Below are 23,710 nucleotides of genomic sequence, written 5' to 3'. Positions count from 1 at the left end.
AATTTAGATAATCGACGTTATTTCGCAACGAACACCGGTAAATCCATCTTTGCACACACAGCGAAATAGCTCCTCCACTTTGTAATGCTTTTGGCCTTGTCTGCGCATTGGCACGAATCTCTCTTCACATTTCCCTTCGTTAGCGCAGTATCCACTCGCCCGGGACCTGTCCTTGCAGGCAATCCATGGGAGTTCAATAAGCTCCATACTGCTCACACCGCCGGCCGCATGACGAGTACTTCGGTCCAGGAGACCGTCAAAATCTTCCATATCAAAGAAACCTGCATGTATAAAAGTAGTGAAAGAATGCATAATTATTGTTGATAATTGGCAATACTTCTATTGCATATTCATAATATTGATTTAGCTGTTTATAAAAACTACCGACATTTGCATGTTAACTCGCAAAAAAACGTTTATCAGGGTTTTGTGACTACCACATACTTTGAAGTATAGGTGAAACCGTAAAAGTGAAAATGACGGTGATAACCATTTTGAAATTGCATTTTGTTAATCGACTTACTGCGAGCTGCAAGTTACTCAAATTTGCTAGTTTTGTGTAAATATTTTAGAGGGATTGTTATTCGATGTACTTGCTTGATAATCTGATTAACATTAGTGCAAACAAATAATCGTATCGTCATGTTTAATTGTTTAAGTAACTGTCTTGCATGGCACTGACCTTTCTTGTCGCCGGTGTGAGATCCAGTCAACCAATCTCGGAACGGTTTTCCTTCTACTAGACTCCATAATACACCGATTGAAAAAAACACATAAAGCGTTTGTTGCATACTGTCGTGAAAGTCTGGTAATAGACATCAGTATTATATTTGCTTTTGGAGCCGATATAACTTGCAATCGAATAACTGAGTGTCAAAGCGGTGAAGTCGAATGGCGTGTTGCAATTGACCTTTCACTATCGGTATCCTACAAGGATTGTGAGATTCGAGCAAAGGCTTGGCGGAACTAGTTGGTCGTGCAGCAAGAAAGGGAATCGTGTGCTTTTTCCGAGAAACAGCGATCACAGTCTAAATCTTATTGGACTTTCTAAACCGCGAAAACGGTTCAGTGTTGTGAAACAGATCACTGCTTTCACCGAGAACAACAAGAGCACCGCACATAATCACCTTAACCGGTAATTCATACGGCGATATGTTTATTCCAAAGCATCAACGTAGTGACAATCTGATCGTTAGCATGGGAATCTCGTTACGTGTTGGGATTAATAACGCAGGAAATAAAAGAAGCTGTCCCAAATAACAAGCATATTAAGCAGACTGGATAGGCTTAATTAGCTCAAGATTGCAAGGTCCATAATAACGAGGTTACTGTATCGAAGCTATTAGCTAACCATAAGATGTCTACGACAAACACGTGGAAAATACTGCTTGAAATACGCAAGATTGTCACAGCTCTCGCAAGTTAAGCCGTATAAAATTTTTCGACATGCGGAAAATTTTTGTTGTTAGTTTACAGAGCATGGCGGCGCCAGTTTATAAATGCGTGGCTAAGAATATGACGCAGGGAAGAGGATTAACCACAGCCGGAAGTGTACCTGGACTTTAATCAAGCGTCTGATATGGAAATTAATATTAGCTTATTTCCCATATGTTATCTAACATTTGCGTCGACTCGATACAACTACACACGTTGCTGGAGCGCCAATAAGGTTATGATATTTAATAAGCGTCATTTTCGTCGCCGACTGGGCCGATGGCTGTTTCTTGGCCCGGCAGGAATGACGCAACAGACGATTAGTAATTTGCTTATAAACGTACCGTGACACAGATTTATTTCTTTATTGGTCTTTATTGGTAGGATGATATTGTCCAGACTATGGTTCCAGATGCAAAGACAGATGGTTTCCACAAACAGACCGAAGACGATAACTGTTTAGTGCCAAAACGTGCAGGCAGCGGTCATGTACGAGATTATACGGACATTTCTGCTAGAATAATGATAAATCTAATTTCCCACTTACCTACCCTGGAGCAGACACAAGGCAAACTTGCTGCAAGTGTAAACTGATTTAATATGACTTAGACTTACTCGTACAAAACCTGGTTACGCTGAAAAGCAAAAAAAAAACAATGTAAGGTCGTTTTTTGTACTCGTAAGTCGTGGTAATATTATATACTAACTTGTATTATTAGCACTGGGGCTAGCGATTTCAGTTTTTACCTGATATCCAACTTTTCTTTCGAGTACTTACTCATACTTAATTTTTCGTCTATGAAATTTATTAATTCTGAAAAATTCATGATTTATCATTTTGACCATATGAATTTTCTGGCATTGCCCCTTTATACTCGTAAAAAGACCATCAGGAAGAACATCAGGACACAATTTTAACGGAAATTCTGTCTTTAGGCAAAAGCGTACTGTACTTATTTTAGCGGAACGGGTATAAAAGTCCAGCATTAACGCATTTGCCTCGTTAACTAAACACAAATCGTTTTCGGCGGCTTATCAGTCCCCACTCCGCACTTCAGTGTAATCACTTTTCCGCGAGAAAAATAAAGCGCTCAAACTTGTGATAAGTTTTCAGTCTAAAATAATTGTAAATGGCTTTTTGTTTAACAATTGTAACAGTAACAAGTGCGTATTGTAGCAATACGTTTATGCTGTTTTCACTTTCCAGATTGTTGCGTCTAGCTTCTTTCCAGCAGTTCGAGGACAGAAGGAGCATTGAACATTGCCAGCTTTATTATATGTGAGAGATATCACACAGTGCACGGGCTTGCAGAATTTTTTACTTACTCTTCTCAGTCTCTGGAAAAATTTTTGACGAAATCTGGGACTCCACCACTAACTTTAACAGTGTGTATTATCCTGTGGTACACAGGTTACTTCGCGAGCGCATGTTGCGACACGCTGAAGCTGGGAAGTAATATTTCAAAAGTGCAGAGATTTGCTGTGTGCCAATGTGAAAAACAGCACAATTCGGGATCTGTACGAGTCAGTACGAGGCACCATTCAACCAAATTCTGGTTTAGGTACGTACTCCTTGTTCGCTCCTGATAAGTCTTCGCTCTTCAATGCGTTTTTGTGTATGAACCCTACGGTACGTGCGATAGTTATGTTTTTTAACACCAAGATGTTGCAGGGAGACGTTTAGTTAGCTAGAGACAACTGAAAAAGATAGGGCAGCGGCAGCCTACTAGGTATTACGCGTAACTTGTTGTTTTTCAGCACGAAAAATATCCCATTTGTAATTTGTTTGTTCTTCTGTTACTGATTTGCAAGCAGCAGGATTTTGTATAACTGAATCACAGCACTTAATTACAGTCAATAAGTTACGTACAATACTGTTCGACTGAAAGTAATCTTAGGTAATAATTTGTCCACGTTGATATTCATAGAAGTACTGAGAACTTGAGAAGTTTTTTTTTATTTGTAGAGCGTGGATAATCAGGTGGCTGTTTTTTATGATATTGGCGATACGATGAGGATATTCAAACCATTACTGCACTGGCATGGCGCGCGGGAGCGGTCTAAGCCCGTCTACAGCGTCACTTTCGCACCCCACAACCAGCCTGTCACACTAGCAGATCCTCTGTGCATGCTCACGTGCGGGGAGTCCATCTGCAGTTGGGAGATTGTTCCCGGATTCGCCAGTGATACTGGCGAGCCCAAGGTGGAATTTCGTGCTGAATTCGGTTGGGAACAGCACCTGTATGACGTGTACAATGTGCGCAGTAGTCCACAGGATGACAGTGTATTGGCCGGCGATGGTACGGGGACCATTGTGATTTGGAAGAAAATCCCGCACGAGAAGGGATGGCGGAAGATTATGGGGCAGCAGGATGCGCAGATTGAAATGTCGGAGGAATGGAGACCACAGACCATGGGCGCAATACAACGACAGAAGCTGGACATTACGGGGCTGGCCTGGTCACCCGATGGCCGCTTCTATGTAGCTGCGTCGCTGGATAGTTCGCTGCAAGCGGTCGTTGTGGATATTTCGACCAAAGGCATATCGAAGGTACAGAGGTATTGATATTTTTTAATGCCATTCCTCGGGTTTTGTGCCAGGGATATTAACCATTTCAATAGTTCCTATAAACTTATTTTGGAATAAAATCAGATTTCACATACTGGTTAATTATTTTAACCGAAGTACTCATCAGCTTTCTCTTTATGTATATAATTACAAAGAATAACTCAGTTGACTGTTGACGATGCTTTTCGAGTATCTTGCGTTTTTATTATTTATTGCGTAATGTTAACCTAATGTGTTTGTGTTAAGTGTTTACTAATCTTCCTAAATTTTATGGGGAACTGTATTGGCGAAATTTTCCGTGGTACATACTATTTGCATAGTTCCTTGGTTATCCACTACAATTATTTGACTTTTTGGCAGTTTAAAAAGACTTCGAAATATATAAGACTGAATTGTTGCACTTTGTACGCATGCCGGTATTCGATTTACAGGAATTAATTCACGGAGATGGTCCAGTACTGGGATGTGCCTGGGATCCGAATTCCAAATACGTTATCACTTTGTCAACGGACCGTCGTATGCGTGTTTTCGAGCCATTATGTACCGATGGGGAGTACCGTCTGAAGCCGGTTTACGATATTTCTAAGGATATGAATGGAGATTGGATGTTTTACGATGAGTTCGCCGCTTCTTTCCGGCGGCGAGCGGATTTCTCCTCTGATGGGCAGTTACTGATTGTTCCAGCAGGAATCTACAAGGACACTCCTTGTTCCTATGTGTTTCGGTTTGGCGCCAATAAATTCAGCCGACCCGTGGCGGTGCTGCCCAGTAACGGCCCGACGGTTTGTGTGAAATTTTGTCCCAAGCGTTTTGCTTTGCGGAACAGCGAAACGGCCGCGGGTAGCGGTCTGAACGACACTCTCGTAAACGGCAAAGTGGACGAGGACGTTATTATGGGCGGTGATAAACTGGATGCCACGGGGTCGGATCAAGGGATGGACGTGTCGACTGTGTCAGGGCCAAAGCAGTCGAACCCGGTTATAGTTTCCGGGCTAAAGTGCCGATACATTTTCGCTGTGGTTACAGAATACCCGTTGGAGATTCATCTTTATGATACAGAAATGGCTAGACCGTTCGCTGTGATGGGGAATCTGCACGTGCAAGATGTGACGGATTTGGCATGGTCGTCAGATGGTCGAGTGCTGGTCGTTACGTCCGGGGATGGGTTCGTCAGTTTCGTGGAATTTGATGAAGCCGAGCTGGGAGAGGAATACACACCGATCGGGGAAAATAACGAGTCCACTTCTGCTGCTGCATAGCTTGTCTGCTTCTGATTCGTTTGTGAAAGAAACTTATTGATGGAACAAAAATATTGGGATTTTAATTTTATATTATGTTGACATTTTCGTTTTATTATTCTGTTTCCCGAGATTCAGAATCTTGATATTTTCTGTAATTTTTTCGGTTTTATCATCTTGCTTCCTTCGATTACCGTTTTTCGAGTAGTTACTCGCATAAATTTCTGATCTTTGAATCCCTGTTAAACGTTACTATGCGTAGTTGGCAGTGCACTGTGCGGCCGTTATGCTTCTCAATTACTGACGGAGTATTCATGGGATAGCGTTACATCCCGGGTTCAGTGGCACCGTATGTAAAACAATCATTAAATCAAATTAAGATAACATTCCAGTTTTATGGCTAAAAAACTGCAGTCCTTAATTAGAAATTAATAATTTATGTTTCCCGAATATGTTCCATATGCACCCACATCTGGAAATTTCGCACTAAATGGCAAAAATGTTTTGAAAATAATTTTTTTTCCTCTGAAAACCTGCAAAATATATCTACAATCTGGTATAGAAGTATAAATTTTGTAAGTGCGTGGCGTTATCGTAGAATGTATCGCAAGTTGGCAGGCCGGATAAGGAAACATAACCGTCTTCAAAGGTTTAACTAGGCTGAATGTGCAGAAATACGGTTTGTGAACTTTGGAATACGGACGCCCGTAGGGCTTTTAAATTCTCCACAGATGTTGTGTTGCACTGAACTATTTCCAAGCGATAGATGGTTTATAATCACTCATTCCACTTTTATGAGGAATCATGAATCTTGAGCCAGTACAGCAAATAAATTACTGATGATTATTTTTATTGCACAACGTGTGAATCGTGATTACGGGCAGGATATTGCATGCTCGAGCACTCTTTTGTGGAAACCATCATGGCAGTGGACACGGATTTTTTCAAAGGGAAACGAGTGCTTGTTACAGGGGCAGGAAGAGGTACAGTTCTTACAAAACGCAATGACCGTGCCAAGTATTACTGTCTTATTTTCGCCATTTTCCTTACCATTTTCGCTTAACTGAAACGAAAAATGTTAATAAAAGTTACGACAAATTGCACATGCAGGTATTGGAAAAGGTATTGCAATTAGGCTGGCTGGCTTAGGAGCGGAAGTTTTCGCAATAAGTGTCTCTTCGGAAAACCTGCAGACACTGAAACAAGAAGTAAGTTCGCATAACGCGCTATATATTATGACTGTAATTACGAACATATTACACACAGTTTAAGGTAGCTTCTATACGTACCACGGTGGTCTGTACTGTAGACTCTGTACGAGCTCTGAGTACCAATCGATAATATGACAGTAATGGGTTCGAATTAGAAAAACTGATGCTGCATACGAATAATTATTCGTATGCAGCAGTAATATTATAATATTATTTATCCGAAAACTATTTTTCCTATCCGTTGATAACACACTTAGCGAAAACTGGCAAATGCCGGCATTGTTGTCTGGATTATTCTAGAGCCGGGTTTACGTTCATTAAAATCTGTATTTTAACAGTCTGAAGTAGGGGTTGATGCTTTCTAAGCATGTTATTACCGATAGAAGAAGGTGATAAAAATTTTTCACGCATATGTTTCTGCCCTGAAAAACGCAAGTGTAAAAAACGCAAGTCCATCGTAATGTATTTCATTTCATAAAAATAAAAAAACTACGAGTACAGTATACCCTGGCGGTGCAGTTTAACCTGCACCGCCAGCCTGCCAGGGCATACTGTAGTTGTAGGCATACTGTAGCACCGCCAGGGCACACTAAAATCCAATATTATTGGATTTTATTATTGGATTTTAGTGTCCGAATATCCGACCCGTGCCCGTTGACCTGAACGGTTGGGCTGCAACGGAAAGGGCAGTGGAGTCCATTCTGCCCATCGATATGTTAGTCAACAATGCGGGCGTGTTCATACCGGAATCTTTTATCGACTCCACGGAAGAGACCTACGAACGGTACATAAATTACTAAAAGTTAAACGAACGTTTTAGGAAATTCCGGATGTAGTAATAGTTGTGTACGATTGTACGCGACTACGCTTAAATGTTGTGTCTTTTTCGTTTCAGCATTTTGGGAGTGAATCTCAAGGCTGTCTTTAACGTTTCCCGGGTAAATACAGTGAACACAGATGTTCGTTCGCCGATTTTCGGATATAAATCGTTGAATCCATAAATGGTTTTTAATTTTTATTGATGCTTGCAGTCTTGTACAAGCCAAACGCCATTTGCACTTGAACTTGAGAAACCAATAACTTGAGAATACCAACAAACGTTCATTCGTTCGTTATCAGGCTATAGTTAAATTAAAAATTTAAAGTTAAAAGGTACTTGTAGTTGTTAGCCTACTAAACTGTTTCCTTTCCCAAACTTTTCCTGGCAGGGTTTACTGGTTATTATGATTTGGTTTTACTGGACATACAGATTGTGGCTAAATCCATGGTAGAGCGAAAATATGCTGGATCTATTGTCAACCTATCGAGCGTTGCCGGTCAGATCGCTATTCCGAATCATGCGGCTTATTGCGCCTCCAAAGGCGCACTGGATGCGCTGACTCGGAGCATGGCTTTAGAATTGGGACCGCACAATGTATGAAACAATGAGTTGTATCATCGGTCATCCATACTGAACGCATACACTGCGCACGACCTTTGTATTGCATCCTTCATTACTGTTTAGATTCGCGTTAACGGACTCAGTCCGACGGTGATTCTGACTGATATGGGACGACAAGGGTGGTCAGATCCTGAAAAAGCAGGTCCGCTGCTGGCTCGTATTCCTGTGCACAAGTTTGGGGGTAAGTACTGCTAGTGCTTTCCTCCTCCACGTATATAGGCTGTTACCGAGTCGGACACCGACTAAGAAATCGCTCGACAGTTTCAGTCTTATTGCGAAAAACTGCCGAAGTCATGCGACAACAATAATTTTTTAGAGTTTAAACGTGTACAAAATTCAAACCGCAAAGACGTTTTCGTTGTTGCAGAAGTGGACGACTGTGTGGACGCTGTATTGTTCCTGTTATCGAATCAGTCCAAATTCATTACCGGTATCAGTCTTCCGCTGGACGGAGGGCTTTTGGCGACTTAATTCTTATTATCTGAACTATCAGTCAGCATCGCTGGATAAAACGATGGCGGTAAATCGATCGTAAAAGCAACGAGTCGTAAGCAGAAGAAACAAATTGCTGATTGTTCCAGTTTTATTTAAAATGTTAATCTCCGATGACATTCGTTCATATACTTAACACAAAGTGTGATGGAAAATAAAAATACTAATATACGCTTCTAAAAATCTTGTTAATAAAAACAAAAAGTCACGCGAAAAAGCGTCTACTAGTTCACCTTTTGTAAAAAGTGTGAACACGAATAAGGCACATTCTGGCAGCCGTAAAAGGATAAAAGCAGCGAGAGATTACCATGATCATATGAAAATATAAACAAGAGAAAAATGCTTACTACATTCCCGTGTCTACGCTAAAAGCCACCACCACCGACTGCAGCAAGCAAGTCGGTTCCCCTTGGTCCCAATCCATTGCTAATTTGCAACCATGCTACAAATAGCGGTACTATACTTCTAATAAAACTATAACACAGTAACAAAAAATTAAAATCAATTCTGAAAGCGTGGAGGGTTTCATGAATTTGCATTGCACTTCCGACATCAAATATGTTTATCAAGCAAGGAGGGTCATATCCACACGCCGATTGCCCAGATTCTGACGATTGCATTCTCGGATAATACGTTCAGCTTCCTCCCGTGAACCAAACATAACAAACGCTTCACCATTTTGCCGGCCATCCGCTTGTCTGTTAAGTTGAATCGATTCCGGGGAAATCTGAAAGCAATAAAACCACCGGAAGATAATAACGCACGAAATTCCACTGGAGCTTTTACTACTTTTAACACTCAACTGCGAATAATTCAGAAACACAATGATGCAAGCACCACATTAACAGAAACACTCGAAAACCGTCTTAAGGATTCTTACCTGGCCCTTAAGGAATGCACTAACATCGCCCACTGAAGCACTGTAAGGAAGATTCCGCAAATGTACAAACGACACACCATTGGACAAACCGGCCACAGAATTCCCTGGTAATCCTGACAAAACCGATCCATTAGAAAACCCGTTTGTGGGCGACAGGGGAGGGCTAGGGTATGTCCAATAAGGAAGTGGATACAAATTGGATAACTGCGGGCGGAAGCCAGGACTAAGTTGCGACATCATCAACTGAAGGTTTGGATTAAAGGGAAAATTTGGCTGGAATCCGGTCAAGCCCGCTAATCCTGCAAAACAACAGAATATTCGAGAAACCAATCTAACTAGAAGAGAAACACGCCGACGTACCGTGAGGGATAACAGGCCGGAAAGATGGTAATCCCAAACTACCACTACCATTCATTTCATCCGCGCTGCACTGATAGACTTCGATATAGCGATTCTTTTTGTTATACTTTTGCATATTCATGAAACGATTGTGGCGTTCCTGGCACGTTAAATTGGCTGCTGTCTCACTGTCCATTTGAATGAAAGCTTCCCCAGACGGTTGGCCCTATTAACAGACGGTGTTCTGTGTTAACCAAAAGGATTTCATGACCTACACCAAATACAGAACTGTAGTATCCTGCAATAAAGTGAAAAACACAGATCACTGCAGTCTGTTAACATACTCTAGGTTAACTACATGTGAGGTATACCTGTGCGTTGTACACCATATGAACGCCTTGCATAACAATATGTCCCGCTTTATCTCCCAAGAAATCCAAAATATCCTCTACAGTTGCCTCAAATGGCAATCCCCGTAATCGAATACAATTCCGCACCCCACTCCGTCCCAGTAGGGCCGAAGAAGGCAGCACGAGGCCATGTGCCACTGGAGACATCAGTCCAGACATGGGTGGTGTCGATATCAAAGGGGCTTGGTTTTCGCTGCGCATATCCTGACTTTTATTCAACACCTGTTGCACTTCCGCCGTCGTACTCCGGAACAGCTCAATATACCGACTACCGATACGCTCACGGTGTTTCGCCAGCGCTTTCTGTCCATCCTCCTCCGTCCGGAACAACACAAAAGCATCACCAGCGGCTCGTCCATCGGCCCGTTTAACGAACAGTACACCCTCTTCCGCATCCACCACATTCACGGGCTCATCGCCATCGGCAAAAAAGTCTACCACTTCCTTCGGGGTGGCTTCGTACGGCAGACCACGCATACGGACAATCAGTTCGCCTTTGCGCTTGAGGAAACGCTCGGCTTCCGTGTTACACACTAGAACAGATGGCGAACAACATAGTAAAGAGATTTCATAACAGCAATTAAGGCAAACATTCTGCTCTGCGCCAACATTACCTCCGGCCACCTGCTGAAAATCCTCGGCCAAGGCTCGATATACTTCAATGTAACGGTTGGCCATATGCTGCTTATGACGCTGTAGGGCGAGATCACGTTGTTGAGCATTAGTAAACACCACTATCGCTTCGCCATTTCGACGACCATGGGAACTTAGGCACAATGCAATGCCGCCTCTGTACAAAGCAACGACAAAATTCATGGTTAATTCCACTAGCATGCCAATAAGACAAAGTTTTTGAAAATCAAACGTTCAGTGACAAAAATATAAACCAAACAAGGAAAGCAACAAACGAACAAGGATACAATAAAGTGAAAGAGACCCTTCGATAGTTCGTAGGCTCAAAAATGAATCTATAAAACATAAATGAATTAATACTGCAGACTTCAATGCGCTCACCTTGGGATGTCGAGACCGAAGAAGAACCTGGCGACATCCATATCGGAGGCCTGCCATGGCAGTCCTCTTGCCCGGACAACAACGTCATCGGAAACTTCTTCCACGTTACTGAAACATTGCGTTCAATGCAACAATGATCATGGGTACCTATCTCTTCGAACAATGCCACTAACCTTAACCCCGGTTCATAGCGCTGTGCAACGTGCTGCACATCGGAATAGAGATGGTGTCCGCTGTGGAGCATGAACTGGATCAGCGTGGCCATATCCGCCACATGCCGTTTGCCGTACTCAGCAGCACTATCTGACCCCAACCGGTTATCTATAGTGTGGCGAGCAGACCAGAAAGACCACATTAGCCAGGTCAAGCACAACCGACAGCGCAATCCACGCATATATTTGAAAATTAAGCGGACACCACTAGTTAAGACTGTACTCAAGATAGTTTCTCAATTACCCATCAAACATTTCGCATTTACAGACACCTACTATCGAGTAAATCCGCCAGACGCTTGGATAATGAAGGGGACGATGAACTAATGTCGGCGGTACCCAGCAAGTCCACATAGGAATAAAAATAGTCAGGCAGTGGAATCCGCGACGCGAGCATTCTGGGAGTAGCTGTTGACGGAGTAATTCTGGACCCAAGGTCACCAGGATTACATCTTTGCTACGGTCCGAATAATGCGCAACCGTCCCTTGAATCTAAATTACAGACAATGAGCTGAGCAATAGAACGACGGGAAACTGAATCAAACGTCGTTCCAGAATTTCTAAGAGACCAATCAACCTTAATGAAACGCCAATTGTTTAACTTCGCAGCAGCATATCAAAAAAGGCGCAATTCTATCGGTTTGCGCGCATGCGTAGAGTAAAGCATACCTCTTGCAATACGCCATCCAATGTATACGGGCTTTTCAGTACCGAATGCAAATTCAGACCAGAGTCCGAAGAGAACTGTGAAAGTATGCTCTGCGCGTCCGCATGTTCGTCCGCGGGTCTTAAGACACGTTCTTCCACACTCACGATCTGCAACAAACACAAATTCCATTAGTTCCTTCCAGAATCCCGTTTGCTTATAATAATGGATCTGCCATGTCTGTTTTCTTATAATCTGTATATGCTTCACTAAATGCTGTTCACAGCAAATTTTCACTGCTTGACAAAGCCAGCGATTACGAAATACTTTTGGGCATGCCAAGATGTTCGAAAGCTTGTTATTCAAACGATGTGTTCAAATGGTAAACAACCTCGTATCAAAAGAAAAGCTTTTTCGAATTCAGTAGCCGGTTTAAGCTAATGTGTACCGTTCAGGAAAAGGATGTACTTCATATACAAAATAAAGCAGTTCAGAATTATTTACGCAACTACTGATCACAGTCATTTACATGCAAAAATTAAATGCATCTTAGAAATGAAAGGATGTGATAAACTTATACTCAGCCACCTGTTGAACAACCTGTGCGCAGCAAAACTCATAAACAAGGAATTCAATAAAATGAATAAAATCAAATAGGAAACATCCAGAGAAGAATGACCATGTAAACACAGAACATGCTACAGCTGTCAAACCGAATAAAGATGTGGCCACCACCCCCTACCTTTTCTGTCTTAGCATCCACCACCGCCCAAGCAATTAGCATTAAGGAAGCGTCCTCATCCCATAACTGATAAGCCTGATTATCCGCTACACCACATGATCCACCACCATTAACAGCTGCATTACCACCCAGAGAGCTCACGGACGAACCAGTCGCCATTCCAGAATTGACTTTTATTGCCAGCTCCCCGTACCCACTGCATCCATACAATGCCACATACACATCGGGCAAGGTGGTCCCGTTTCCATTACTGGCATTCCCGTTGGTGTGTACACCATTCTGATGAGTGTGCCCGTTGACAGGACGCTGTCCTTCCTCCTGTACAATATCCTGGACGGCCATTGGCAAAGGTTTGTATTGACAGGAACGCAGATCACTCGATCTATGCAGGGACGGAGAATGAAGTGATATTGTTTTAAATACACAGTAAATTTGAATATGGGCGGAAATTATGGTTGGTAATTATAAACATGGAATGCTAATGCAAAAAAAATTCACTGAGCCACCAAACCAAATTAGCCAACAAACAGAATACCCCAGAAAGGAGAAACCAAGCTGCAACAGCCAGAAACCACAAAGCAGAACCCCAGACACCACGTTACACAATAATATATATGTATGCACTGCACCAAAACCTAAACTAACACCAAACACCGTGTCTACCATTAGCTCTTATCTCTCGGTAAGATTCACGTTTTCTTGGTTGAATGTTGATTTGGTACCGAGATAGATTTTACCCGCCAGTCAGCCAGTAGTCACTGGCAGCCAAATACAATAGTTAACTTGCCGGGCCAGTTTCTGTAAATACTTACTTATCTGAGTGTAAGTCGTACTTTACTAACCATGCATTTTAACCTTCAGGAAAAGTTTAAAGTGCGATCGCGGTATCAAACGACACCGGTATAACCATTATGAATCATGTGTGCGTACGACGGTAACACCGAACACAGGGAAGTTGTTGCGCAGCCGCAAAGCACTCGAACGTTCATCGCGTACTTACTTAAATCATAAAATATATCTATACGTATATTTTCAATACTACTGTCCAAATCTGTATGAAATCCTTACACACTACTTTCACTTCACGAATACGGAATGCCTGTGCCGTCGAACACGTCGGTGGAGTAACGTAAATTCACTTTTAAATATGGCATACCTATTTCGTATTTGCTTAATATCAAATGCGATCCTAAAAACGTTTCAAAAATAAGTTTAAAGGAAAAAAAAACGCAAAAGTTTAAACGAAGACATAATTAATTAATAAAATGTCTATGTGATACAATGTAGTACTGTAACACTAAAATCTGGTACAAACTTTGCCAACGGACGAGAATACGGGCACATACGCCAAAAAGGTTGCGTAATCAGCATCTTCCAGAACAACAGAAAAAGAATCCACCAATTTCAAACTTTTCGTTTAAAGGGAAACTGGATGAAAAGATATGGCCTGTAGCCAGGCATCACTAACTTATCCAAAGAAGCAAAAGGGTTTTTTCACAAATTTATACAGAACTTTTGTTATGTAATCATCTACGTCGTATTAGACTCTGACTTACACTGTCAATGCATGCGCGCTTCCAGTAGTGTGACCAACTACAAAGACCATGTCAAATTATTTTTGAAAAACACTTTAGCGGAAAGATGGACGCCCACATCGATGGACTGACGAAGTTATTAATGATTCTAATGATAAATTCACTGATGTTTCGCAAATATAATAAAGGGTGGCTGAAAGGGCATAACACACGATTATAACATTATTCGGTGCAAAGGTAAAACGGGAAGCTGGAACTAGAAAGGTACGGCCGTCAACTAATACTGTTCCCCGCCAAGTTGCAGGATGCTCATGTTTTGAAGTTGAGCTTTACACCAAAAATGACAAAAGAGAAAACGACTTTCTTTGAACAAAAATTTCCTCGGAAATCTACTAAAACCGAGAGAGAGTAACAAGCACCAGGATAATAGGGCCGATACCTTGATAGGGCTAATGGACGATGCCCTAATAGTCTTTTAGAAGTTAGTCAGTACAGTACGGTAATTAAACGACTACCAGCACAAACAACAGGCCATCCAACCAGAATTCACAATTCGTTGTTGTTCATCGCTTTTCATAGAATCCCAGTACATAATAAAGGCCGGTCGCATAACAATCCCACAATTAATATTACAGGTTCTAACCTCTTTGATTCTCATGTACAAAACAAATCGCTGCGTAAACTGTTTCATGTTATAGCTTCCACTATGGGATATCATAGTCATATTTATTAATTACTGGTCTTGCAGCCGGCATCTACTCGGGTAAGCATATTCAAAATCGAAACATATACCAATGTGGCACGTATCAAGAAGTTAAAATGGCAAAATTAGTTACAGTGCCAAACATTTTGTCGACTGCAAGCCAAAATTATTGTAAAATATACATCACCCGTAATTAACAACAAAAACCGAAAGAAAACTTGATTTTTTCAGCCCGTTTCTTGCCCATTTCGGATTCCATCATGAAATAAACAGAGAGAAGGAAGCGTTGTTTACTTTCTCTATGATGTCCGCGTATGCGTGATTTGAAAACTTATACGCAAACAGAATTTACTCTGTCACCGCTGCAGCCGCTTTCTTTCATTTCTGATTCTTTTACAAAACAAAACACGGCATGCCACACATTATTAAATTTTGTCAGCTACCCGTATTTATTATCTATTTAGATTCAAATTATGTGTGGTGCCCGAATACAGCACTTTCTGTTCTCCTGATCCAGTCTTTTGACAGTTATACAGATAAACGGCTTCACTAAAACCAAGTCACAAGGTCTCACAAAAGGAAACAAACAATCAATACGAAACGCAGCGAAATTCCTGCAGTTTCAGCGCCTCCAGTACTAGTACAGGAGTTACCAAATCGTAAAAAAATTATATCTAAGAGTATACCAGTACACAGGTATCACGACTGCAGGTATACACAGCAGGCACCGGTGAAACTGCGAACGCAAAGCTCTTCAAGCTGTCGATATCCACTTGAAAAACGACGCTTTTGAGTTTTGAGATTAGATTATTTGAATTTATTTACAGGCTTACACCTGGGTTAACAAAATTTTCGCGGTTTTCCAACGCAAATGGGGATGGCGACGTTCGCAAATAAGATACGGGAAAACAAATTCAACTTTAACCCAACCGAAAATGCTCGCAAGGCATCTAACAGTGGTCATTCATCTATGATCAAGCAATTTATTAACTTCTATAAAATCATCAGATCAGCTTAGGGCATCTAACAATTAGAATGTTATACTGGGAAAATCCAATCCGAGAAAATGAAGGATGGATATGCGTGCAAATCCAAACGAGCAAACGAAACTCATAATATATCGGTGTGTGAAACTTAATCGGCAAGTCAAAAGGTGCAATGGTGTCATTTTAAACTCAATTAAATTGTCAAAGAACCGAGACGCGCTGGGTGATAAAAATTTACAATCGTACCCACAGCAAGACGTGTCTGGCCTCAAGCGCCTTTTTAGCCTAACTCAGGCTAACTGCTGCGTGAAATGATCAGTTAGCACAAATATTATTTCAAAATATCATGCTGGCTATTAACTAGCGTTTAACCACAAGATTATTATAACCGCCGAGATCAAATACAAGTGTTATTTCACCATAACAAACCAGTGTTATAAAGCGTGTTGATCCCACGCTGAATGACACCGTGTATCGGTTATCTGAGATGCAACAAGTGGTTGTTGTCTTCCTGCTTCGCTACCGCACAAGGTCCAACTCAGAAACAGTAAACAATCGTACGGCTTACCTCTCATTCCCATTTACAGCATTTCCAGGGCGTTTTGGAGGAGAGCCCTCTCCGCTGGCATAGGCGCTAGCTTGCAATCCTTCTTCGGGTGGAAAAGAACGCTTCATTCCATTCTGGTACACATTCCGAACATTTCTCAATGTCGTAATCGGAGAGGACGCGCTGATTTGGCTTGTGAACACATTGTTAGGCTTCATCAATCCATCCGATATGATGTTCGGTGTGCATGGGGAAAAAGGTACAAGGCGATGGGGATGACTGGCCTGGAGTCCGCGCTGTAGTGCCTGCTGTTGCATTCGCACCTGAAGGTATGCACCTACATCCATATTAAACGAAGCTGTGGGTGTCGCGTTAATGGTCCTGCTTTCCAAATCCTTATAGTGTAAATCACCGATCAAGCTTCATAAAGGATAACCACGTCCACAAAGAAGATTTTGAATAATTCTGAAATCGTCATCATTATAAACCGACAACCGCCATGTGTTTTAAACTAGTCCGTCACATAATAAATGTGTCAGAATAACTGAATAAGAGCTGATCAAGGCAACAAGAGTGCACCTGGCCTTATCAAAAAGCGCCATGACTAACCAGATTGCCAGGCAGTTCAGTATTTACGGTTATAAGAAGGACACGCCTTCAGGACCGAAATTCTAGCGCGCTGAAGCATAGGTGCACACCTATAGATATTGTATAAGGATCATATATAGATAATGTAAGTAACTGCACGGTAACTTACAATTTTATTAAATACCTCTAAAAACAATTAAATCTTACAGTTAAATGAATATTAAAACATAATACGGTACAGTAGTGTTGTTCAGTGTACCGGTATGGCTGTAGCTGATAGGTGAACAGATAACTTTCATTAACTGGTAAGATGTCGTAGTAAAAAAACAGTGTTTAAAAAAAAAATAATAATTTGCGAGTATATTTTAACAGCATTTTTACGCTGTTTTTTTGGTTCAAGAGTCTAGAGTAGGAAATTGCTACACTTGAAACAGGCCACAGTTACTCGTTACAACTTCATCACCAATGAAAATCTAATTACTGATGATATTCTGCAACTGCAGTAGAAGTATATTTGCACATATTCATCGTCCTATCACAGTCATACGAATTCAGCGATTCTGTTACTACCATTTACTGTACATACCTGAAAAACTTCAAAAAAACACAAATAAATAAATAAACGCAATAATAAATGTTACAAACTTATTTTGTCTACTCACGAAATTCAAAAAAACGGCATGGGCTACCCTAGCGATATCGAATAAATACAAAAGACTCGACAGCTTTTTAAAGCGGCACCTATTCTTCGTATGCGTTTTCAAGTGGAAATTATGGATCTTGCTTATTCTGACTTTTCTTGAGTGATTTACATACGTTGTAATGTGCTCTATTGGACTTTTTGAACAATGGTTTAATAACAAATGCTATTCCATATTTATAATGATAATGGTAGTCGTAACAAACTGAACAGCAACAAGAGTATGTTACATTATGTACGAGTTGTTTATAACTATACAGAGCATTCTCAGGCTAATCTAACCGTAAGCGGTATGCAGATACACGTAATTTGCATTTTGCACTAGTACATGCTATTAAATAAGATTAATTTAAATCTAGAAGTGAAATTCGTACTAGTACCTTCTAATTTCTATTCCATCTTGCATCAGTTGCGTGCAATGTGCATAATATTAAATAATGCAACTAAAAAAAAATTAAAATACTATAGATCTGTACTTGAGTATGACATGATTCAGTGATACATACAGCGATGTCTTGACCTTTTCTTGGGTAGGAAAGTTCCAAAGCAAGTATTTTCTCGTTCCCCTCCCCTTGGAAGTCTTTTCGCCCTCGGAAAGTTAGTTTTGTAACATTTATGATCCTCCATTGTAATACAATTTGCTAATCGTTAACGTCGGCGTACTGGTGATGCACACGTGGAAGCAAATTACAGTAAATGGAAGCAAATGTGTAAATCCTCATACTTTACATTGCGCAAATAAATAGAATACAAAATATAATCACTACTTTAACTGTACTTTGAATCCGAACTTCGCAAACAACCACTGTCTAACGCAGTTCACAACTAAAATCAAGTGTTTCAACAAAATGACACATAAGGATGACTCTCCACGAACAACTACCGGGAAATATCATCAACTACTGTAGATTTCCACAATCCGTAAATACATCGAGTTTTGAGCATGCAACCGAAAAGTTGTTAACTAATAAACCTTCCGCTACATAACTGATAAAGAGATCAAAAGCCATGGCATTAAGATGGCTGGAGCAGTAAACCATATAAATATTCATATCACCAACAAGCCAAATAATTCCTCAATTAACGTGCTCCATTCCAAACCTGAAAGACTGTGAAACGTTCTGACATAACTCTATATCCCGTGGATCTCCCCATCCCCCGTTGGGTTTCGGATTCCTTAACTTAGGCAGCGATTCAGAGGTGATCTTTTCCAGTTTATCAGGAAACAGTTGTGTTTCAACAGCGCTCACCGTCTCCTTAGCTTTTCGTACGGAATCCCGTGGATTGCAACCTTGACTATGGTGAAGACCGCCACAATCACCGATGTGCAACACACGAGGTGCCAACGGCAACAGCATCTTGTATTCCTTCTTCAGACACCGATCCGTTAGAAAATTCAAACTCCAGTCCCAGTTGTAATCGTCAACAGTGCAAAAAATTGACGCACAACTATTAATGGCTTTGTAGTGGTCAAAGTCAAAAACAATGCCAATGTTATCGCGAGCACCGGCCCATTGTTCGACAAAATATTTCCGGTAAGCATTGGGTTCTTCGGTCAGCTTCGTTTTGTGGTGCCCAATTGACAGCACCGGACATTTCGGCGCGCAGGCAGTGTCTCTCATTGCGAGAAGCCGGTCCAGAATGGAGAGTGCATCTGGGAGCACGTAATGATCCTCTTCCAGAAATATCACTGGTAATCCATTCTGAGCCCAAGGAACGTGATTAAAGAGGACGTGAAACTGCAAAGAACAGTAAGGCTCACTCTTGACTAAAAACATTCCTCATCGATTACCAAATATCAACAATGCAGTCAATTATCAATTTACCTATCAATAAACGGTACTTTAAGGGAAGTGGCCCGGTACATGGTACCAAATTCGTGTACATACACGGAAACTTTCACTTTCGCGCAATCCAAAACACTTTTTTGTTTCGGTTTATGATATTCTGTAGCCAGGTGATTTGTATAAACTGGTCTGAAAACCGTTTGTGCGCGCAACATACGGTTCGGGAGTTATGGCTGTTAGAAAATTCCAAAAAGTCTAAATGCATTCAGGTGTACCAAAAGTCTCATTATGGACCGATCTCTTTCAAATTTGGCACGTAAATGCACATGGCCATGAAGATCGTTTTTACATCGATCCAGACTTCCATGATTTTTTTCAAATTTTAAAATGAATTTTAAAATTTTTTAAATTCATTTTAAAATTTGAAAAACATGTTAGAACAGTGGATCGGTGTAAAAACGTACTTCGTGTTTATGTGCATTTTCGTGCAAAATTTGATAGAGATCGGTCCATAATGAGACTTTTAGTACACCTGAATGCATTTAAACTTTTTGGAATTTTCTTACAGCCATAACTCCCGAACCGGATGTTGCGCGCGCAAACGGTTTTCACGTCAGTGTATACAAATCCTTTGGCTACAGAATGTCACAAAACAGGATAAAAAATGGTTTGGGAGCGCGCGGAAGTGAAAGATTTTGTGTATGTGCATGAATTTGGTACCATGTACCAGGCCACTTCCCTTAACGTGCAACGGTGAAAGTTTATGGTCTTTGCAAATCAACATATCTAAGGCTACCTCTACACATTAACAGCAAAAAAACACCTTTTTATTATTATATTACCGACCAGACGTCGAAGTCCCGTTAATCGGGTTGTCTGCTCTTGATGTAATAATAATAATAATAATTATCAATAAGTGAAAAATACTAGTTGACTATGGCATCAGTAACTTAATGATGCCAAAGAAAATGTTTAACTAATACATAAGCCTAAATTTGTTACCAGAGTGAGGCAATACTGTAACTCAGCTTAATTACTTGTCAACAGCCACCAATAGCAACTCCCCAGCTTTTTTCTAGATTTCGGTACAACGACCGATCAAGAGCACTGTCTACTGTCTAGTGGCTACAATGGAATCATCTTAAAAATCAGACCCTTACCTTCCACCACCAGTGATGTTTGATTTGTGTGACTTTAGCAGTCCGATAATGCCCATAGGAATCCGGATGGTCGTGATTATTGCAACGCAGACTGGCCGCTTCAGCTTTACTAATTCTGTCTGGGCAATCCAAGGCAGACGGGCCAGGAAATTCATTAGGGTGCAGTTGTAGGGAATGAGGAAAGTATATCTGGACAATCTGAAAAATTATTGGATATGAGTGCATATGCAGATATTACCGAAAATCCGCTCCACTAAAAAAAAAGCAATTATTGAAAAAATAGCATCTTCATGTGTCACTGTCAACGACACATGAATGCACAAATCATAATTAAGCGAAAAAATGTACCGGGTGAATGGTGAAGTGATTACACACATTAAGTACTGCCATCAAAAAGGAAACAACGCAACGTAATGCTCCATCAGCGGAATGCTGCACTACTACTTACCTCGAAAGTGGTATCCGCATCCCAAACAAAATTATCGATTTGTTCATCCACAACATCATGGCTGAAGATAACAAGCGCGTCGGATATGTTGTGAGTCCCGGCTAAAGAATCCAGCAGGGCTCGAATATATGCCAACCGATTGTGAATTTGCGCCACAATCACATAGCGAAAATTCTACAAAAATAAGTCCGATTTTCAGCACTGGAGGTACATACACCATCCAGCAATAAGAGGCACCTGATGTTTTAGTAGCACGTATGATAGTGTCGTAACCTAAGGCTTGATTCAGAATTGTTATTCTGGCTTCCTTGGTAGCACTTATTTCTTTATATAGATATTTAAATAAGTTTAAATACAAGTATTGCAAGTAAAAGTAAGTACTATAGTTCTGTTTCGCAAGCATGCGTCTTCGTCCCAACCGCAACCTGTCTTCAGAAACTTTATCACGAATCGCTGTAAAACTCCATTCAATCCCAAAATATTTAAAACCGGCACACTGTAAAGAAAATTATATTTACCACATTCCGTTACTGGTGAGTGGTGACATTATTGTATAAGACCGATCAATTACCATGTCATCAGACAACAGTTACATCGCCTAGCATGTGCTTATTACGTTTGGAAGGTGTTTGCGGTATGCAACATTTATGCAGGCTTACAAGTTAGAATATGTCCATAATAATGTGTTAGCAAACAACTACAAGTCTACAAACAAACTCATGTTTAGAACAACTGGTTTTAAACTGGAAACGTCCGCGTTCTCACAAACTCACGGATAAGTGAAAAGTTTTGTGGGGTGCAGCTATGTACTTTGTTACAACAGAACGTTTATATCTATATTAGTCAATGTTTTTACAAGAATTCGGCCATAAATACCGCGTCATCATAAATACAATTATACAACCGAAATATACCCTGCCCCACGCAAAAACTTTTAAAATAATTTAATTCCGTCTTATCTAAGTCAATTAGGTTTACCTTTCTCTCGGCAGAGAGCTTCCCCAATTTTTCCAAAGCGCGAACGTTGCGATTCCCGACCAGTTTCCTTAGAGCTCGTAATTTTCTGATCTCTGACAGGGAGGTTAATGCCAACTCATCGGAGTGAGAAGCCATACTGATGTTCGCGGTCTGCTTCGGACCAACGTCGAAGAACTCTCCCAAGTTTCTGTGCAAGGTGCTGTTGTTTGTCGACAAATAGCTGGTATACAACAGCCATCCCAAAAACGTCATCACGATCCCTCCGAAAGCAAACTTCCGCAAAAAGCGGAAATTCAGTAGTCTGACGGTCATGTTATTCCCTTCAGAAGGAGATTCAGCATTGCGCCTGAAATCCAGCGTCCGGAATACCACGTCAATACTATTGTCTTATCGACTGACGACTCAAACGGCCGTGAGCCGCTACATGAAATGTACCGCTCTCGCAGTCGATATCGAGTCCGTAAAAATAGATAAGATTAACGCAAGAACCATGCAAACGATCCCGCATTACCCGACACTAAAAACCACCAAAACACACCAGTAATAAGTACCAATAACATTTACCATGCCGAGGATAGCTCAATGAGATATAACGTGGTGTAAATCGCCGCGATTCGCGAAGCCTCTTCACGAAGCTGGTAAGCTCGCAGTACAAAAAATACTTTCACTTAAACAAAGTAGCGTAAAAGAAGAAAATAATGGAAATCTTAGTACTTTTACAGAACATTTTTATTTGTCTTAATAATCTATAATCAACTCAGATTCAACTGGCAAACAAACAACTAACGTGTGCATTGCACGGAGCGCACCCACACTCCTAGCTGTTGTGGCTGTTTTTCGGCAGTCGAAATCGAATGGCTATCATGCGACACGGTCGTGAAATGGGTTGATCGCCTCGCGCGCAGCATCGTCCTTGGCGAACACTGCTCGTAAACCGGCAAGCGAACATTGCTTTTTTTGTCCCATAGCCTGCAAAAACTTTCCAATAACTGTACTTACTGTGGGTACCTAACTACCTATTATCTATCATTTTACGACTGTAATCTGTCTGTAAAGCATCAGATATTTGCCGAAATTCAATTCAAAGCGAATTTCACTCTTTAATCCACGCAGTAGCTAATGAGCGAGTTAGCTGCGAGTACCAAAATTATGTAGGCATAATTTATACTAATTATCTCGTTTATCAATATCAACAGATGAAAATTTATCAGGAAGCGAAATATCGTACTGTACTTATCGTCGTCGCCAGAGTCATGGTATACCCGCGTAGAACTTTGAGCGAAATACATACATTTTGTTTTCAGCAATGAAAAACCAGACTTACGACTTCATCGTAAATATAGATATAAGCAATATATAATAATTATTTATTGAACTTCATGCTTTAAGTAAGTACATGTGTTGATCAGTTGATGCGTGAGCAATTGCTCGTACATATCTATATTTCAAATTTGTATAAGGGGGAAAACAATTAGGTTTTATAATAATATTATTGTATAGACTGTGTCTTATGTACAGTACACTTCGATTGCTTGTACCGTTCAAAGTAGTCTTCATTAAAAGCGATTAAACCGAAACTTCTTCATTTGGACCGGTAGCACGCTTTTATCTTTAAACATGTACCATTATAAATGCAGTTTAATGCAATAA

At 40.8% G+C, this 23,710-nt stretch overlaps 4 protein-coding genes across 9 annotated transcripts; 2 read left to right on the top strand and 2 right to left on the bottom strand.

Annotated features, from left to right (window-relative positions):
- The first annotated feature begins 2,482 nt into the window (after window positions 1–2,482).
- Window positions 2,483–5,602, top strand: LOC129583617 (uncharacterized). 4 transcript variants are annotated; one of them, XM_055475494.1, is made up of 4 exons: window positions 2,483–2,713; window positions 2,846–2,996; window positions 3,401–3,985; window positions 4,435–5,602. In XM_055475494.1, the coding sequence occupies exons 3-4, from the start codon at window positions 3,446–3,448 to the stop codon at window positions 5,260–5,262; spliced, it is 1,368 nt and encodes a 455-aa protein (XP_055331469.1). In that variant the 5' UTR covers window positions 2,483–2,713; window positions 2,846–2,996; window positions 3,401–3,445; the 3' UTR covers window positions 5,263–5,602. The 4 variants fall into 4 exon arrangements, with proteins under 4 accessions (XP_055331469.1, XP_055331468.1, XP_055331467.1 ...); XM_055475493.1 differs by adding an exon at window positions 3,107–3,164 and having other exon boundaries at window positions 2,483–2,996; XM_055475492.1 differs by lacking the exons at window positions 2,483–2,713; window positions 2,846–2,996 and adding an exon at window positions 3,011–3,064.
- Window positions 5,603–5,987: 385 nt separating this feature from the next.
- On the top strand, window positions 5,988–8,607 carry LOC129583745 (L-xylulose reductase-like). The gene is made up of 7 exons (XM_055475692.1): window positions 5,988–6,224; window positions 6,352–6,449; window positions 7,082–7,236; window positions 7,348–7,390; window positions 7,702–7,866; window positions 7,957–8,074; window positions 8,261–8,607. Exons 1-7 carry the CDS (start codon window positions 6,134–6,136, stop codon window positions 8,362–8,364), a joined length of 774 nt encoding a protein of 257 aa, XP_055331667.1. The 5' UTR covers window positions 5,988–6,133; the 3' UTR covers window positions 8,365–8,607.
- Window positions 8,459–16,947, bottom strand: LOC129583743 (epithelial splicing regulatory protein 1-like). Its single transcript, XM_055475688.1, is given in 12 exon segments — window positions 8,459–9,112; window positions 9,266–9,564; window positions 9,626–9,830; window positions 9,976–10,547; window positions 10,629–10,804; window positions 11,029–11,136; window positions 11,202–11,349; window positions 11,517–11,618; window positions 11,621–11,732; window positions 11,910–12,056; window positions 12,629–13,010; window positions 16,421–16,947. Coding segments are annotated over 12 exon segments (2,739 nt in total). The 5' UTR covers window positions 16,747–16,947; the 3' UTR covers window positions 8,459–8,950.
- Window positions 16,948–18,435: 1,488 nt separating this feature from the next.
- Window positions 18,436–23,176, bottom strand: LOC129583744 (alpha-1,6-mannosyl-glycoprotein 2-beta-N-acetylglucosaminyltransferase-like). Of its 3 annotated transcripts, none has more exons than XM_055475690.1 (5): window positions 22,848–23,176; window positions 22,061–22,577; window positions 21,083–21,256; window positions 20,635–20,832; window positions 18,436–19,426 (listed from the first exon to the last, which is right to left on the bottom strand). In XM_055475690.1, exons 2-5 carry the CDS (start codon window positions 22,370–22,372, stop codon window positions 18,764–18,766), a joined length of 1,347 nt encoding a protein of 448 aa, XP_055331665.1. In that variant the 5' UTR covers window positions 22,373–22,577; window positions 22,848–23,176; the 3' UTR covers window positions 18,436–18,763. The 3 variants fall into 3 exon arrangements, with proteins under 3 accessions (XP_055331665.1, XP_055331666.1, XP_055331664.1); XM_055475691.1 differs by lacking the exon at window positions 22,848–23,176 and adding an exon at window positions 22,625–22,830 and having other exon boundaries at window positions 22,061–22,406; XM_055475689.1 differs by lacking the exon at window positions 22,848–23,176 and having other exon boundaries at window positions 22,061–22,830.
- Window positions 23,177–23,710: the final 534 nt, after the last annotated feature.

This window comes from Paramacrobiotus metropolitanus, unplaced genomic scaffold, assembly GCF_019649055.1.
Source record: "Paramacrobiotus metropolitanus isolate TYO unplaced genomic scaffold, Prichtersi_v1.0 Parri_scaffold0000011, whole genome shotgun sequence".
NCBI lineage: Eukaryota > Metazoa > Tardigrada > Eutardigrada > Parachela > Macrobiotidae > Paramacrobiotus > Paramacrobiotus metropolitanus.
The sequence above is the reverse complement of the archived record's forward strand: the minus strand, read 5'-3'. Positions and strand labels throughout refer to the sequence as shown.

What these genes read in the sequence shown, in the direction of transcription:
- LOC129583744 (XM_055475690.1), bottom strand. Translation starts at nt 22,372, where the DNA reads ATGACCGTCAGACTACTGAATTTCCGCTTTTTGCGGAAGTTTGCTTTC. An exon ending in AGCTCTCTGCCGAGAGAAAG is followed by an intron (nt 21,257 to 22,060) that starts GTAAACCTAATT and finishes TTATTTTTGTAG; the next exon opens with AATTTTCGCTATGTGATTGT. An exon ending in ATGCGGATACCACTTTCGAG is followed by an intron (nt 20,833 to 21,082) that starts GTAAGTAGTAGT and finishes ATAATTTTTCAG; the next exon opens with ATTGTCCAGATATACTTTCC.
- LOC129583617 (XM_055475492.1), top strand. An exon ending in CGACCAAAGGCATATCGAAG is followed by an intron (nt 3,986 to 4,434) that starts GTACAGAGGTAT and finishes TTCGATTTACAG; the next exon opens with GAATTAATTCACGGAGATGG.
- LOC129583745 (XM_055475692.1), top strand. Translation starts at nt 6,134, where the DNA reads ATGCTCGAGCACTCTTTTGTGGAAACCATCATGGCAGTGGACACGGAT. An exon ending in TGCAGACACTGAAACAAGAA is followed by an intron (nt 6,450 to 7,081) that starts GTAAGTTCGCAT and finishes ATTGGATTTTAG; the next exon opens with TGTCCGAATATCCGACCCGT. An exon ending in ACGGAAGAGACCTACGAACG is followed by an intron (nt 7,237 to 7,347) that starts GTACATAAATTA and finishes TTTTCGTTTCAG; the next exon opens with CATTTTGGGAGTGAATCTCA.